The sequence below is a fragment of the Lissotriton vulgaris genome, chromosome 1_1 (genome assembly GCF_964263255.1).
Source record: "Lissotriton vulgaris chromosome 1_1, aLisVul1.2, whole genome shotgun sequence".
NCBI lineage: Eukaryota > Metazoa > Chordata > Amphibia > Caudata > Salamandridae > Lissotriton > Lissotriton vulgaris.
In genome coordinates, this window is record NC_141685.1 from 2,133,478,637 (window position 1) to 2,133,497,126 (window position 18,490).

Below are 18,490 nucleotides of genomic sequence, written 5' to 3' on the forward strand. Positions count from 1 at the left end.
GATTGTGCAGATATTTTTGTTAAAGGGTGTATAAACAGAAATATTGAGAAGTATAAATCATGTTAAAATGAGTGAAGATCATGTTTTAGCAAATATGGGAAGGCATTTTAGGCCTGATTGTAGCCGGTTGGCCAAATGGAAGCTTATGTTGACTAAAAATGCTTTGGGGAGTTGTAATAAAATGGAGATGAGCAAAAGGTAGCAGATGCATAAGGGATAAGGGCAGACGGTTTGGTGTGGCAGAATAGATAATCATGTCAATAATTATAGAGCCAGTTTAGCTGTGGCTATAACACATGTTTTATATTCTTCTTTGATTTATATTGTTTTTAACATGAAAATAGTGTCCTGAAGAAGGTGACGATTTCTTTCACTGAAACACTGCGTTGACAACATTTTCTCCTTAGAATATGAATTGTTTTATTATGTATTATGTTTTTTTAATAAATATGATGATGTTTTTAGGAATGTAATTCAAAAAGATAAAGAGAAAACTGGACAAATAAAATAAGACATAGAAATCTATCTTTCTGCTTACCTGCCCTTATTGTACCTTATTGTACCCTGCTGAGAATGTGTGATGGTTTAGATATTGTATAAATGTAAATTTGTTGATCTGTTTTGAGACTCTACGCTATACCCAATTGGATACTGACACAGTATTCACTGAAGATCTTTTTAGATTTTCTCCTTATAAAATAACGAAAAGGGACTCTTGTATTTGTCTATTATAAACCCATCCCCTTTTCCTAAAAAGGGTTCCTCCCTATTTTTTTGAATCTTGATAAGCACAGTTTGTTAACTGAGGAGTGCTGTCTTGATCTCACTATAGTAAGTGAGGCACCTTCACAAGCGCATTAGTCCTAATTGAATATGGACGCATTCAAAATCTTTAGTTTCTCTGAAGACCATTTCAATAAAGTAATTAATGGTCCTGCAAAAACCACCAATACAATAATATTATCTGATAGTGATGAAGAACGGTGGAAAGAATTATGGAACCTAAAAAAGAAGGTAATAAGAACAGAATTGCATGCAGATTTCCTAGTAGAATAGTTCAAAAAGGGAATTATTCCCAAAGGGTTGCAAGTCAAAAACTAACCCAGTCTTTTTATTAAAAACCATAAATTCATTGAAACATTGACCTTTATAACAATAATAGAAACAGCTCAGGAAACATTAATAGTAGAAAAACGCGAAATAGATGAAATGGAACAAAAATTGAGGGATAATACTTCTCTAGAAGATGCGAAAAAGAAATTAGATGATATTCAAGGGGATTTAAATGGATATAAGGACTACTTAGTGAATAAAAAGAGTAATAAATTTAGAAAAGACCTTGAAAGGTATGAACCTGAAGTAGCTTATCCATATCTCCAAAAAGACTATTATGAGAAACAAAAAGATTTCACATACAAAAGAAATTGGCAGACGAACAAACGAAATGACCCTAGGAAAGGAGTCACCTTCTCTGATACATCTTACACCAGTACTGACTCCGAAAATAAATCAGTACCAGAAAACCAGGTAGGTAGAAAAAGGAGGCCAGTACAAACCCAAATAGGGGGAGCTTGTCTTTTTTAGAAAGACGCAAGCCGAACCCCAATACGAACACAAGAGGACGAGGAAGGGGGAGGAGTTTCTACCCCCAGAACCAGGGCCAACAATGTCCCTATAAGAGGACACAGAGCCAAAAGAACTGGGACTAATGCCAAAATCCCCAGTTATTAATCTATCTGGTAGGAACCTGAGTGTAGATGAGTTAAAGTTATTAGAAAAGGGTTTGGGTTTTGCTATAGCAGGACCCGTAGATAAATTTAACTGAGAAAGAGATCTCAGAAGTTTTTTCAGAAAAATAAGGCTAAAGAAATTCTTTGAGGATAAGGAGAGAACCATAACAGAGAACAAATCAGGCCTCAGACCTAAACCCAAGTGGACACCCACTGGCCCGATGGTGGGGAAAGAAATAGACACTTGGAAAAAGTGGTAGAAAAAGGATTGGGAGATATACTGACACAAAAGGCATGAACTAAAAATAATTTAACACAGAAAGGAAAAACAGCATTACGGGCCTTAGAACAGTGCAAAGAAATTACGATTAAACCAGGGGACAAGGGGGCAGCATTGTCATTGTCGTCATGGACACAAATGATTATGAAAAAAGAATCAAAGGTCTTCTGAATAATCCAATCCACTACGCAGCATCCAATAGACAAGAATGGCTAGACTTAGGTAAACATATAACAGAGAGGTTAAATTTCGCTTTAGAAGACGAAGTAATACATCAAGAAGAATTTAACTATTTGAAAAATGCAACACCCACTATACCAGCCACATACGGGCTGCCTAAAGTCCATAAAAATATAACAGACCCACCCATGAGACCAATTGTGTCGAGTTTAAACATTGAGCCAGTACATTGACAAGTTTATTCAACCATTAGTGACTAGTCAATGTGCTTACATTAAGGACACCACAGATATGATCAGCAAGATAGAAAATATACCTTTTAATGCAAATAATGAGTGGCTAGTGACCTTGGATATAGAGGCACTATACACAAACATTCCGCAGGATGCTATAATAATAATGATACAGAATCTCTTAAAAGGGGAGCAGGATGAACTATCTGATCTCTCTAAGTTCATAGTAGACTGTGTGGAGATAATTTTAAAAAACAATATTTTTCTATTCAAAGAGGATTTTTATAGACAAACAAAGGGCACCAGCATGGGAGCAACATGTGCTCCTAGCCTTGCCTGCCTCTATGTAGCAGCCTTCGAAGAACAACATATCTTCAATGAAATAGCTTCATTTTTCGAAAACATGACAAAATGGTCACGTTTTATCGACAATGTTTTCTTCATATGGAGTGGGAGTGAAGAGGATTTAACAACTTTTATACAATGGATTAATTGCGGTGATGACAATTTAAAATTCACATCTTTTTACAGTAACCAAAGTTTTGATTTCTTAGACATAAAAATAAAGATGTAGACGGGGTACTGCAGGTGGAAGTATTCACTAAACCCACTGACCGCAACACCATGTTGCATTACGAAAGCTACCACCCGGCCAGCCAAAAAAATAATATACCCTTCAGCCAATTCCTTAGAGTAAGGCGAAATTGTACAGATAGACGGGAATTTGAAAAACATGCCCATGTCCTAACGAAAAAATTCACTGAACGAGGATACCCTAAAAAGATGGTCAAAAAAGCGTACAAAAGAGCCAAGTACTACAACAGAGAAAGTTTATTCAAACCTAAACACTCAGGAAATGATAAAGATAATCAACTAGTATGTGTGACCAATTTTTCGAATATTAGTAATAAGATCAAAATCTGATCAATAGGAATTGGAATTTACTTAACATAGCAAATTCAGTTGCCCTACCAAGACCTATATTTGCATTCAGGCGCAACAAAACAATAAGAAATTGTTTAGTGAACACATATCCAGACAAGGCGAATAGAAATAACTTAGGAACCTTAGATGGTAAAACCCCCATAGGAAATTTCCCTTGTGGCTCTTGTAAAAACTGCAACGTGATAATAAAGGGACCCACAGTTCTATACAAAGATATAAGTCACCATCAGCAAAACTTGGTGAATTGTAGGACACAGAACGTAGTGTACATGATAAAATGCCCATGCAATAAGGCATATATCTGAGAGACATCGAGAGAAATTCCACTACGGTTGAATGAGCACAAATCAGCCATTCGAACCAAGTGCCTTAATGCCCCTTTAGCTGAACATTGGGAAATAGAAAAAACAAAAGGTAGAAGAATTGCAGTGGTGCATTATAGAAGCAGTTAGACTTAACAACAGAGGTGGCTGTGGCGATTTGAACAAAAAGCGCAAGAAAAGGGAACAATTTTATATGTCCAAATTTGATACATATAGAAGTGGTCTCAATAGCAGAGAAGAATGGAAAGAATAATATAAGAACCATTCAATATGAACTGAGAACATCTTTGTAGCTGCGTAGTTAAACAAAGAACATATGTGCAGTATAAGCAGTCAATGGTGGTCGCTGCATTTTTCTCATAGCATACAGGACATACTGTACTTTTAGAGCCAGTACAATGTAAGGCAAATATATAAAATGAAGGGAAGATGAGGGTTCCAAATTAAGCAAGATTAGTAATCAAATATATCCTGGGACCAAGGGTAGAGTCTTTGAGGTAGATAAATGTAGAATGTATAAAATCAGGTTGAGCACCCTCCAATATAATTGTTTAACTGATTGAGGTTATGGACAACAACTGCAATAGTAGCAAGATAGAACCCAGGTTGGCACCGTAGTAATAGAAATGGATGAGATAATCACGAAAACTAATGCAACTCTAATCATTCGTATAACACCTAACTACTTGAACGCCCAATATAGGATAATGATAATTGATAAAGAAAATTAGACACATCGGGGCAATAAATCGAATGTTTGTATAAAAAGAGAGGCGATGATACAGTCAAAACTGAAAACTTTAAGATGCCCACCATGCAAGGAGAGTAAATAGAACCGCCTAAAGTACTTGAGTATAATATAACAATAGTTAAGAAAACCGATTCACAATGCAGCAACTTAATATAATGTGTAATCAGTCAAACACTCAGTATGAGATTAGAACAACAGATAAAGAAAACTACATAGACCTGGCCAATATATCGAATGTTTATTACAACGAGAGGCGACCATTCAGTCAAAACATATAATTCCAAGATGGCCGCCATGTAAAGACAGCAAATAAACCTGACTTACAAAGAGAGAGAGGCAAGCCTATGTGCGTTAAAGCAGCTCGTTGCATGTTAAGTTCGGTATTGTAAATACACTAGGGGCCATCTAAATAAGATAATGATGATAGGGGACATACGAGGAAATATCAAGTCACCCCAACCTGATGTGGGGGCAATACCAAAAATAACGATAATTGCCGATATAAACAAGTTTGGCAGGTATTAATGAAATACAATGCAGTAACCGAATATAATGTTTAACCAGTTGAACGCCCAGTATAAGATTTTAACAAAAGATAAAGAAAACTAGTTAGACCGGTGCAATAAATCGATTGTTTAATAAAATGAGAGGCGACTATACAGTTAAAACATATAACTTCAAGATAGCCGCCATGTAAAGACAGCAAATAAAACCGACCTACAAATAGAGAGAGGCAAGCCCATTTGCGAGAAAGCAGTTCGATACAACTAAAGTTCGATATTGTAAACACACTAGGGGCCATCTAAATAAAACAATGATGATGGAGACACACGAGGAAATATTAAGTCACCCTAACCCGGTGTGGGGACAAAACGAAAATAACCGATAATTGACGACATATACAAGTTTGGAGTTATTAATGAAAGCTTGAGTCGTGGGCAGTCATAAATGGAAGAAATACGGCTGCATGGCAAAACGAGATGTTGGCAAGCTGTAAATATAATACAGAAATTAACGGTTTAACCATTCTAAGATGGCCGCTGTTCATTCGTTACAAGTTTTGCTGATTAAAGGAAAGAGCGACGGCTGTTTTCCATTTAAATTCCAATTTATCAATTAAAGGGTGTATATAAGTAAAGGACAAGGGAGAGGCCAAAAACAGTTGCAACCGGAAGAGTGAACCGGACGGTCCGTGGAGAGCTCCCAAGCACAAAATTTTGACAAGTAAGTTGGACAATGGGGAGGGCACCAGAAGGAGTTTGGTTTTAGACCAAGGGGACCCCTTAATAATAGATCCCTTATTCACTTGTAGATTGATGTGAGGAACCCACACAACAGCAAAACTCTTATGATCAAGTGCAACGAAAGTCAAGCCCCCTCCCACCCTTAAGGTAAGAGTGGAGAGGGCGCAGAGAAATATAGAAATAGGGAAATAAAAGAATTATGAAACACAGGGATAGGCTAATACCATCTGTTTAATCTCTGCAGTTGTATAAAGGGTGAGATGGCCATCCTGCACACAATCTCCATTTAATATAGAGGTAAGAATCAACAAACTAAGGGCCTCATTAGGATTTCGGTTAATCCGCATCGCCTGGGCCGGCGGAAGCCACTGCCGGCCCGGAGGATGCGGATTAACCGCTGCGGACAGAAAATAGACCCCCCGCCAGATTAGGATGGCTGGGGGATCTTTTTTCCGTCTGCCGCTTTTCCGCCGCGGTCCCCTTCCGACCACGGCGGAAAAGCTCTAACATGGCTGGCGGTGTCTATCAGACACCGCCAGCCATATTAGGATGGCGTTGGTCCTATGCCTTTCCACGGCGGCATTTCTGCAGTGGAAAGGCATACAGACTTTTCTTTGGGGGTGAAGGGGTGGGGTGGGGGGTGGACATGGGGGGTACCTATGGTACCCCCCTGACTTTGCGTCCACGAAGCGGCAGGCATCACGCAGTGCCTGCAGCTTCGTGCACGCAAAGGAAAACATGGTTTATTTAACATTGCGGCATGTGCTGCTTCAAGCAGCACCCGCCGCAATGTTAAATATACAGGATGTGACCGCCAGGGTGGCAGTCACATCCTAATCTGCACGGAGGGACCGCCGCTACCCCTGCAGAAGGTCCCTCCTACTCTGGGGTGGCGGACAGACGCAGGTCCGTCCGCCATCCTAATGAGGCCCTAAATGTCAAGTTAGGCTGAGGGGTAAAATCTAGATGCATACCTAAAAGAAATTGCATTATACTTATCTATTTTTGGCAGTTGGCGATATCTCACACCAACCAAACAGGAAGTAAATTTATAATACTTACCTCAAGACTAGATAATCCTGAACACTTGAACTCAAGGTACAGTTGCTTTACCGACAAATACATCTGAAGAAGGCTGACAATTAGAATTCGAAATAAATTAGTCCTTTCTCATGTTTTTTCAGGTTTTGAGTTTTTTTGCTTCGTGTAACATTGCGAGCAAATACCAAGAATAACCATTGGGGGAAGTGAATAAAACCAGGACTCGGGTTTTTAAGGTATTAATATTAAACTGTGAGTTAATCACCAAAATGGAAGAGAGGGTGGATAATACCGTATGATGAACAAACTAATTAAAATCCTCTTCACGTTGTATCAAATCCTCTGTGAAACAAAGTTGAATAATCTGCAACAACTTTCAAAGCTGATTGAATAAAGCCAAACAATCAGACCAATCTAGGTAGATTGATATATACTTTTTGGTCTGTCAGCCTTTTGTTATTAACTGAATCCGAATCCAGGGTAGCGTAATGAGAGAGTCCACGGATTAACAAATACCAAAATGGTTATGTAGATATTTTTGTTAAAGGGTGTATAAACAGAAATATTGAGAAGTATAAAACATGTTAAAATGAGTGAAGATCATGTTTTAGCAAATATGGGAAGGCATTTTAGGCCTGATTGTAGCCAGTTGGCCAAATGGAAGCTTATGTTGACTAAAAATGCTATGGGCAGTTGTAATAACATGGAGATGAGCAAAAGGTAGCAGATGTATAAGGGATAAGGGCAGACGGTTTGGTGTGGCAGAATAAATAATCATGTCAATAATTAAAGAGCCAGTTTAGCTGTGGCTATAACACATGTTTTATATTCTTCTTTGATTTATATTGTTTTTAACATGAAAATAGTGTCCTGAAGAAGGTGACGATTTCTTTCACCGAAACACTGCGTCAACAACATTTTCTTCTAAAAATATGAATTGTTTTAATATGTATTATGTTTTTTTAACAAATATGATGATGTTTTTATGAATGTAATTTAAAAAGAGAAAACTGGACAAATAAAATGAGACATAGAAATCTATCTTTCTGCTTACCTGCCCTTATTGTACCCGGCTCAGAATGTGTGATGGTTTAGATATTGTATAAATGTAAATTTATTGATCTGTTTTGAGACTCTACGCTATACCCAATTGGATACTGACACAGTATTCACTGAAGATCTTTTTAGATTTTCTCCTTATAAAATAAGGAAAAGGGACTCTTGTATTTGTCTATTATAAACCCACCCCCTTTTCCTAAAAAGGGTTCCTCCCTATTTTTTTGAGTCACAGAACAGGACACAGAAAAGGTGTATAATGCCTTTTGTATTCCACAAACCTTTTTCCATTTCACTGGAACTCTGTATCCTTGGTGTGAGGCTCTTCCAACTGCATTACTTCTTCTGTAAGGAAAAGTATCATAAATCACCCACAGTTGGCATAGACAGTGCACAGGCCTGCAGCGCTTGTTAAGATTCAAATATTTATTATGCATTTATTGCCAAATAACAGAGGGCAAGTGCTGCAAAGGTTACATAGTGTGCCGCAGGCAAAATGGAGGTGAAAATACATGAACAATCCAAGAGAAACTCCAGTAAACTTAGGAGATGAGAACAAGAGGAAAAAGTGATGATGGAAGCAAGTGATAGTTAAAAAGCAAAGATGATAAGAAGGTGAAAGTGTGAATAGAAGATTAAATAAATTCCCATACTTTGGATGCAGAACCGGAGAAAGCATGTGTAATGGTGCATTTTTCAAGTAAAAGTGTGTTAACAATGAATAGTTGGTGAGTGCAGGAACTTAGCCTGTTCTCTGTGGTACACCAAAGTTGTCACCTTTTGCTGGACCCTATATGTTTGCTGGCTTTAGGACTCTGTGTACTGTACCCCTTCTAACCAGTACTAAAGTGCCCTTTACTCCCCTTTAATCATGGCCTTCTTATTCCTGATTGACATTTAACTAGCCTCTATGTTCCTCGTATACGGTATAAAAAAGTGCACCCAGGGGGTGTAAGTTAAATGCCACTTGCAAACATGGCTTCAGACCTATTCTGAATAGCCTGACTGTTGCAGTGTAGACATGTGACCTGCCAAAAATAAACCCTTTTGACAGGTACAAACCTTTATTTTAAATATTAGTAAGTCACTATTATTTGAGTCTTGTGACCCACAAGGTAAGGTGCATGGTATTTAAAATGGTACATTAGTCTTGAATACATTTTATGCTTCTTTCATCCATTAAATCCAATTCAATGGTGACGTCAGATGTTTAGTAATTATTAAGAAAAAATAACTTTTAAAGAGTTACATTTCCCTGTCTGAACTTCCTGGAGGCTATGGATTCAGCAGAATTTGCGAGGTGTAGTCTGTGGGTCTCCCTTTGACAGGAAAGTGTCAAATCCTAACTGACAAGTCTGTTGAGCCACACATACCACTTGTGGCATACTTGAAAGAGAGGGGACAGAATGCCAAGACAATTCTTGTGGCTGCAGTTAGGTTGCTGGAGGACCCTGCTTTTGCCCTACCAGACTTCTGTCTTTGGGTTTATATATACCACAAGGGAAAGAACAAATTACAAAGACAACTCTTGTGTATCAACTGTCTGGAAGCTGAAGGCCCAGCTTTTTTCCTATCAGACTCATTTCTCTGGGTTTGTTTTGGGTACAGTACATACTCCAAAATAGATTTTAGCCTCTATGGTGAGCATGGAAGTCCAGGGCGAGGGCCAAGGTTAAACCGCTGTAGGTGCAGATCTTGGTGGTAGTAGCAAATATTCAACGAGAACTTTAAAGGCCAAAGTAGAAAAGGGGTTCCATATGAACAGCAGTTGAACATGGGTCAGTTGGACCTACGAGAAATGAGCGCCATTCAGAAGGGACGAGTGATGGCCTCCATTGCCCCTGGCTTGTAGGAAGTAGACATCTAAGGTGACCCCGAACAAATCTGAATGGTTGGAGTCTGTAATGCACATTTTAAAAATGGATATGAATACTACTTGCGCAAGTAGATCCAGTATCTGTTCATCGATGGTGACGTGATAGGGGTGGTTTCTGGGGGAAGTGAATGAAGAGAATGGAGGCTGTGGGAAAGAAGTGTGAAAAACTACTCCTGTGGTCCCATGATTACACCTGACTCAGAACTTGGTAACCCTGCAGAGCATGGGGTAGATCGGAAAGAGTCGCTAATAATCTTCCCAAGCTTGACAAACTTATAACTCCCTAAGCAAGATAAGGGGGCAGAAAAAAACCCACAGGATCTGAGATTGACAGCTGGAGGTGTAATTGGTGAATGAGGACAAATGTAATTTGTTTTTAAAATAATTAATTTTTTGAGTTAGATGTGGCAGGATACTAGGATTGCCATAGAACACTCCCTATACCCAACCCCAGTCCTGAGTGTCCAGGTTTAGTGTGGCCGAAGAGATTTGTGACCCTTTGACCCAAAGGACAAGCCAAGGTAGCAGGTTCTAGGGTTCACCTCACTATGATCAGTTTGTGAACAGACCAACCGGCATAACTCGCAGCCCACATACTCGGTTGTTCAACTACAACTTTGCCACCATGTACCCAAAAGCAACTACATAATGTTGGTTAGGAAAGTGACTGATCATATGTCCTTTTCCTCATCACATGCTACCAATTACTCTTTGATTCACAATCAAACCTACCATCTGAATTGATCAGATCCTTTGAAACATTTCTGCAGGATTCTTAGAAAGTAGCCCAGGAACCTCTGGCTACTGGTGTGTACCTAATATGACTCTGAGGCTTTTGATATCTACCTAAAAACTCAGCAAGAAGGATCAGCAATGGATTTAACAAGGAACCTTTACTATGTAAAATATTTCACATTTCTTTAAATTACAGTGGCAAGGGAATTACAATTATACATTTAAGCTGCATTTCAAATTCCACATGCAATACAAAAAGTAAACCTTCAGCAAGAGACGCTGTTCTATTATAATGGACTAATTAGGCACTTAAATAGATTTGAAAAATCTTTAATAATGTGAAAAAAACAACCCCAACTAAACTCCATAAAAATTCAAGTCTTACTCAAGAATCAACGTAGCACTAGGTGACTTCTTCAAATTTAAAATGTACCAGATCAGAGACAATGTCAGAAGCCTAACCCACACCATTTAAATTGATGTTATGATGTAAACATATCCTGAATCATACCTGAGTTGAAAGAGTGTGCATGGATCTATAACCTTTGTGCCATTTCCCCGTCTCTCTGTGACCTTTTTTGGGCCATCTCTCTTGCTCTCTTTGAGACTTCTGTGTCACTTTTTTCTTGCCCTCTTTGTGTCGTCTTTCCCCCTCTGTCCTCGACCTTTTTTGTCACTCTTTTGTGACCTCTCTTCTGCTTTTCTTACTCTTTATGACCTTTGTGTTCTTTTTGTGTCCTTTGTGTCATTTGTCTCTATCTCCTTGAGACCTCTCTGTATGTGTCCACTTTCTCTGCTTCTGAGTGCCCTTTCTCGCACCCCTTTTCTGCCCTCACTGTGCCCCACACTCGTTTCCCCCACTCCTTATCTGATCCTCGTGCCTCTTGTTTTTCCGCTCTCCTGCCGACAGCACTCCTTCTCAGTCCCACCCACCGCTGCTGAGCTTCTCCCTCCTTCTAGGACCTATTTAATGGTGGCCAAAGCACTGACCAGCCATTAAGCAGGTGCATAGGCCTAGCTACTCCCGAACTTTTCTGCGCAAGTCCCCTGACCGGTCGAAGCACTTGCTGAACCGGGTCCAGAGTCTTGAGGAGACTGCCTCGATTCTCTCCCTGTCACTCTCTCTCTCACCTTCTTCTTCTCTCTCTCTCTCTCTCTCTCTCTGTAACCTTTTTGTTTGATATTTATTGCTCTCTTTATGACCTTTGTGCATCTTCTCTATCTCTTTCTGTATATTGAACCATTTTTCTTAATCTCTTGGTGACCAATGTGTCATCTTCCCACTTCTCTGTGTGGCCTTTTTTGTCATTTTTCTCACTCTTTTGTGACCTCTGAGCCACTTTTCTTGCTGTCTTTGTGCTCTTATTGAGTACTTTGTACCATTTTGCCCTATCTCTTTGTGACCTGTCTGTTTGTGCCCACTTCTCTGCCTCTGTGTGCCACTTCCTGCACACCTTTCCTGTCCTCCCTGCACCCCCTTTCTCCTTTACCCACTCCTTACATGAACCTCATGACTCTCTCTTTCCCGCTCTACTGCCAACTGCTCTCTTTATCAGCCCCTTCCACTGCCCCTGAGCTTCTCTCCCCTCCCAGGCCCTATTTAATTGAGTTTGAGTTTGAGTTTTAAAATACTTGTAAAGCGCTCATACACCTGCGGTTTCTTGGCGCTACAACTAACAAGATCCAGGGCTAAATGACGGGGGAAACTGCTGGGGATTTAGTCAAAAGACTTTGTGAACAAGTGGGCCTTGAGGTGTTTGCGAAATTGAGGGTATAGAGTGATGGTTCGGAGTTCCAGGGGAAGGGAGTTCCAGAGTATCGGGGCAAGGGTGGCAAATTTCGAGCCTCCCCACTTCTTTGTCCGGTAGCGTGGGATAGTGAGGAGGGACTGGGAGGACGAGCGAAGTTCCCTGGTGGGTACGTAGGGGGTGATCTCTGAGGAGATGAATGCTGGTGCCAGGCGCAGTCGGGCCAAGAAGGTGATGGAGGCGAGCTTGAATTGGATCCGGGCTCGCACAGGGAGCCAGTGTAGGGATTTCAAGAGGGGGGAGGAATGGTGAAATTTAGGAAGATTGAAGACCAGGCGGGCCGCCTAGTTTTGTATCTGCTGCAAACGCCGTAAGCTGTATGCAGGGATACCAGCATATAGGGCGTTGCCGTAGTCCAGGCGGGACACCACCATGGCTAAGATGATGAGTTTAAGAGCAGAGAAGGTGAAGAAACGGGACACCCTGCGTATAGTGCGCAGTGAAAGGAAAGAGGAAGATACCACAGAGCTAACCTGGGAGTGAAGGGTGAGTTGAGAATTGAGTTTTATGCCGAGGGTTTTGACAGTGGTAGTGGGGTCAGGAGAGGGGCCAAGAGAAAGGGGCCAGAAGAGGGGGGACCAGGGGCTGGATGAACCACCCGTCAACACCAGCTCGGTCTTATCGGAGTTGAGTTTAAGGTGGTTGTGGTTCATCCAGTCCCGGATATGGAGCATGACAGATTGGAAATTAAGCACAGAAGAGGGAGAAGAGGAGAGGTTAAAGACAAGCTGAAGGTCATCCGCATAATTAAATACGGCGACCTCCATTTGTTGAAGAGAAAAGATAAGAGGGGCAACATAGAGATTGAACAAGAGGGGGGAAAGAGAGGAGCCTTGGGGGACCCCGCACTGGACTTTCCGGACTTCCGCTGTAAAGTCACCCAGGCGGACGGCCTGGGTGCGGTCGCTCAGGAAGGAGGATAGCCAGACCAGAGCAGTCCCCCCGATCCCCGCCGCCCTGACACGGGAAAGCAAGATGGTATGATCCACTGTGTCAAAGGCGGCTGAGAGATCGAGGAGCACTAGGGCCTGGCGCTGGTTGGTATCCATACCCTCCCTGAGGTTGTCTAAGACCGAGATGACAACGGACTCCGTGGAGTGTGGGGGCGGAAGCCGGCCTGGCGGGGAGCGAGAGCTCCATGAGCCTCTACAAAGGAGCTCAGAGCGCAGGTGACATGGCGCTCAAGCACCTTTGCCAGAAAAGGTAGAAGGGAAATGGGGCGGAAATTGGCAGGGACAGAGGGATCTGCCCCAGGTTTTTTAAGAATTGGCACAATAACCGCAGACTTCAGGGGGGGTGGTACCACACCTTGAGCCAGAGAACTGTTGAGGAGATGAAGGGGGGGGTCCGGGCAGGCAACAAAGATATGGCGAAGAATGTGAGCAGGACAGGGGTCAAGTGGAGAGCCAGATTTAACCAAGGGTACTAGGGAGGACAGGGCTTCCTTAGATATGGGGGGGAGGGCAGTGAGTTGTCCCTTGGGAGGGGGACATTGGGGGTCAACAAAGGAGGGAGAAGGGGGCGGGATGTTGGCTTTAATGGTAACAATTTTGTGGATGAAGTAGTTGTTGAGGGAGTGGCAGAGTTCCTCGGAGGGGGCGGGCTTGAGGGTTGTTCTGTCCGAGAACGCCAGGTTATGGACAATCGTAAAGATCTCCTTAGGCTGGTTTTCTGCGGCAAGGATTTTGGAGGAGAAGTAGGCGGTTTTGGCCTCCAAGATGTCATTTTTATACTGGGTAAGGATGTTGGTGTACTCCAGTCTTAGGGTGGGGCAATAATTTCTCCTCCAAGCCCGCTCCGCGCGACGTACAGTGAGTTTGGTGGCCTTAAGCTCTGCGTTGAACCACCGTTTGGCATCCTTATCACGCTTGGAGGTAATACGTTTGAGCGGGGCAACAGAGTCACTGCCAGCGGAGAGCCACTGATCTATGGCCTCAACCTGGGAAAGGGTAGAGAGGCCCTGTAGGGAAGGGAGGGAGGTGATAAGAAGGGAAGAGAGGTCTTGCATTGCAGCCGCAGTGCGATCATGCAAGTGGTGCTCAAATTCGCCTGTGTCTGGACAGTGCCCAGCGACGAGCCCCCTGGTCCTTCTGCGACCCACAGCTACCACGCCACTCTCTTCCTTGCACTGAATCGTGGATGCCTTGCAACTTTCTGCATGCGTGCTACACCACACAGAACAGAGGGATTTTTCGCCTGCCCTTATTGTCACTTCATCTAATTCACAACACCTGCAACTCCAACATCCACCAAGAAGAACAAGTTCCTTACCTTCGGTAATGATGTATCTGTAAGATACATATGTAGTTATAGATTCCTTACTTCTAGAATTACCTCCAGGTGTGGATCCGGGGAATTATTTTGTAGCAGTACCCCTGCATGTCGGTTAACTCCACATCCGTCGTCAGTGTCGTGGTTGCCGGGATGACATTGCGGTGTCTACTTAAGACGCCACCCCTGCGCTCTGACGTCAGGTTTGACACAACTTTCCACTCCAGAAGCACAGCGCGATGGAAGACACTGATCATTGGTGCACATATCTAGGGCCCTAGAAAGGAGTCCCTATCCCTAGAAGTCGGCTTCCGCCCAGGACATGGGACGGAGACTGCTTTGGTCACTGTGTTGGATGATCTTCGAATGCGAGCAGACAGGGGACAATCAGCTATATTGATCTTGCTGGACCTGTCTGCCTCATTCGACCCGGTCAACCACAAAGTCCTTCTGGCAAGGTTGGAAGGAGCTGGGGTGGTGGGTGTGGCGTTGAAGTGGCTTCAATCCAATCCTTCCGACAGACGTCAGGTAGTAGCCCTTTCCCCCTTTCAATCAAAGTTCGCCGAGATTCGATATGGAGTCCCTCAGGGATCTGCGATCAGCCCTATATTATTCAATGCGTACATGCGTACCCTGTTGGCCATCATTAAGTCGCACGATATAGGCTTGGTGAATTATGCTGACAATACTCAGCTTATGCTATCCCTGGAGGGTGGTCAGTCAACCACTTTAGGTAATTTCCATGCCTGTATGCAGGACGTGGTACACTGGCTGAAAAATAACTCTCTGCAATTTAATGTAGAGATGGTATGTTTGTACACAGCCCAACCTTTCTTGGCGCCCATATAACCCACGAAGAGTTGATCGTCCCCTCAGAAAACTTTAGTGCGGTCAAGGTAGAAGGGCAGCACACATTTTGGGTACAGAAGGTGAAGTCTTTCCTCCTCTTTGGAAGGGTGTGGGGGCGGGAAGAAGGTGGGCAAAGTGATGGTCTGACCCATGTAAAAAGAGGTAACCACTTTGGGCACAAAACAATGCCTAGTGCGAAATAACACTTTTGTCTGGATGAACAGCAAGAAAAGGAGGCTTAGAGGATAGAGCCTGAAGCTCACTCACCCTGTGGCCAGAGGTAATGGTGAGCAGGAAAGCAATCTTTAAAGTAAGAAGATGAAGAGGACAATTATGTAGTTGGTCAAAGGGAGCACACATAAGATAAATATGCAGAAGATTCAAGTCCCATTGGGGCATTACGAAAGGAGAAGGAGGAAAGAGATGAGTAATGCCCTTCAGGAATCTATTTTCAATAGGGGGCTTGAAAAGAGAAGGCTGATTAGGAAGGTGAACAAAGGCCGAAATGGACGAAAGATATCCTTTAAGGGTGCCCAGACCAAAGCCCTGCTGGGCCAAAGATAGAATGAAGAGGAGAGCCTCTGACAGAGAGGCAGAAAGGGGTTTCACAGCATTTGCTGTGCACCATACCACACATGTTTTCCATCTACAGGCGTATACCATTTTAGTGGAAGGATGCCTGGCTGCCAAGATGATGTTACAGACTTTGGGAGGAGGATCGAAAACTGTCAACTGTCGCCGCTCAATCTCCACGCAAGGAGGTGGAGACAGGGGAAGACTAGAACCCCTGATCTGCACACATAAGCTGCGACCACAGCCATCCCTTTCGTGAACACCCGAGTGCGCTGGTAAGGCCAAAGGGGAGCATGGTAAATTGAAAATGCTTGTGGCCTACCGTGAACCGTAGAGAATGCCTGTGGGCTGGCAGGACGGAGATGTGGAAATAGGCGTCCTGCAAGTCCAACGCTACCATCCAGTCTCCGGGATCTAGGGCAGAGAGGACCTGATCCAACTTGAGCATTTTATACGTCTCCTTCCAGAGGAAGCGGTTGAGGGCCCTGAGGTCTAAGATAGGACACAGGCCTTTGTCTTCTTAGGTACCAGAAAGTAGTGGGAAAAGCAACCACAACCTACTTCTGGCACAGGGACCTGTTTGATAGCTTCCTTGGCCAAGAGAGCCGTAAATCCTGGCGGAGAAGGGCCAAGTGGTCATCCGACATGCAATATGGAGTGCTGGTGGCATGGAGGGAGGGGTAGTCTCAAAGGGGATGGAGTAGACCCTTCTGACTATCTGCAAAACCCACCTGTTGTGTCAGTGGGGGAGGTGATGATGAATCATGCCACCCACTGGCCTCTGGTAGCCCTGAAAGGTCAGACTAGGAAGGTTTGGAGGCAACTGCAGGGGTGGTATGGGTGGACTGGCCTGCGCGCTAGCCCCCAGACCCGCATTGCTGGGTCTAAGGTCCACGGCCACGTATAGACTGGTTAGCTTGCGTGGCTCTGTGGCTCGATTGGGTGGAACATGGTGGGGCAACCTTTCCAAAGCCACGAATGGGGCGAAAGGCAGACTGCATGGGCAAGAGGTTGCTGTGAGGCCCAAGGATCTGGCCATAGCCCTAGAATCCTTGAGGCACTCTAGCGCTGAGTCCGCCTTGTTACCAAACAAGCGATGGCCATCAAAGGGCATGTCCAAAAGGGTGGATTGGACATCCCCCGAAAAACCAGACGTCCAATTCCAGGTGTTGCGCCTCAGGGCTACCGACGTTGAAACCGTTCTGCCCAGAGAGTAGGCGGTATCCAGCCCACACCCGGTGAACTTAGCTGCATCTCGACCCTCAGCAACTATGCAGGTGAGCATGGCCCAGGCCTCCTCTAGGCACTGTGGCAGCACTTGCGCAACCATATCCCACACTGTATGGGTTTAACGGCGCAAAAGGCATGCAGTGCTTACCGACTGCAGTCCAAAGCTGTCGGAAGAAAACATCCTCTTCCCAAGATGGTCCAGCTTCTTGGATTCCCTATCTAGGGGAGCAGTAGGAAACGCACCTTTTGAGGATGAGGCTTGGACCACAAACCTCTCAAGAGATGGATGTTGGGAGATGAAAAGTGGGTCGCCCTGGGCCGGGCGGTGGCATCAGGCAATCATCCTGTCCACAGGTGCCCCTGTGCTGGGCTTTGACCAAGTGCCCAGCAGGATGTCTGTGAGGGCTTCATTTAAAGGCGATTTAGAAAAGGGGGTGGTGATGAACAGAGTGTCTGAGTTAAACAGACCACTCTTACCCAGTCCAAAGATCAGGGCTTGATCCATCACCGTTATTTATCTCACTGCCCCATCCCAGCTCAGAACCTGGCTATATGCAAATCAGTCTGTCCCTGGCCCAGTGCATCATGGGAACAGGGCAGACTAAACTACCAAGCCAATTCTTCACCAGAAAGGAGACAAGCTACCGGGGACCGGTTTCTGGCATTTCAGCCTTCTTCGGCCCGGCTTGCTTGAATCCTGATGGAGCAGTGAGAAAGGGACTCATGTCTGAGTATACCCTGCCACACCTATAGTGGCCAAAAACGATTTAGAAAAGGGGGTGGTGATGAACAGAGTGTCTGAGTTAAACAGACCACTCTTACCCAGTCCAAAGATCAGGGCTTGATCCATCACCGTTATTTATCTCACTGCCCCATCCCAGCTCAGAACCTGGCTATATGCAAATCAGTCTGTCCCTGGCCCAGTGCATCATGGGAACAGGGCAGACTAAACTACCAAGCCAATTCTTCACCAGAAAGGAGACAAGCTACCGGGGACCGGTTTCTTGCATTTCAGCCTTCTTCGGCCCGGCTTGCTTGAATCCTGATGGAGCAGTGAGAAAGGGACTCATGTCTGAGTATACCCTGCCACACCTATAGTGGCCAAAAACGATTTAGAAAAGGGGGTGGTGATGAACAGAGTGTCTGAGTTAAACAGACCACTCTTACCCAGTCCAAAGATCAGGGCTTGATCCATCACCGTTATTTATCTCACTGCCCCATCCCAGCTCAGAACCTGGCTATATGCAAATCAGTCTGTCCCTGGCCCAGTGCATCATGGGAACAGGGCAGACTAAACTACCAAGCCAATTCTTCACCAGAAAGGAGACAAGCTACCGGGGACCGGTTTCTGGCATTTCAGCCTTC

General features: G+C 43.8%; 1 protein-coding gene across 1 annotated transcript in view; it reads right to left on the reverse strand.

Annotated features, from left to right (window-relative positions):
• MYRFL (myelin regulatory factor like) overlaps positions 1-18,490 on the reverse strand; it is a 1,005,707-nt gene that overhangs the window by 269,215 nt on the left and 718,002 nt on the right. Inside the window, exon 15 of the mRNA XM_086921958.1 lies at positions 8,065-8,128. Within this exon, the coding sequence (XP_086778084.1) occupies positions 8,065-8,128 (64 nt within the window). The remainder of the gene's footprint in view (positions 1-8,064; positions 8,129-18,490) is intronic.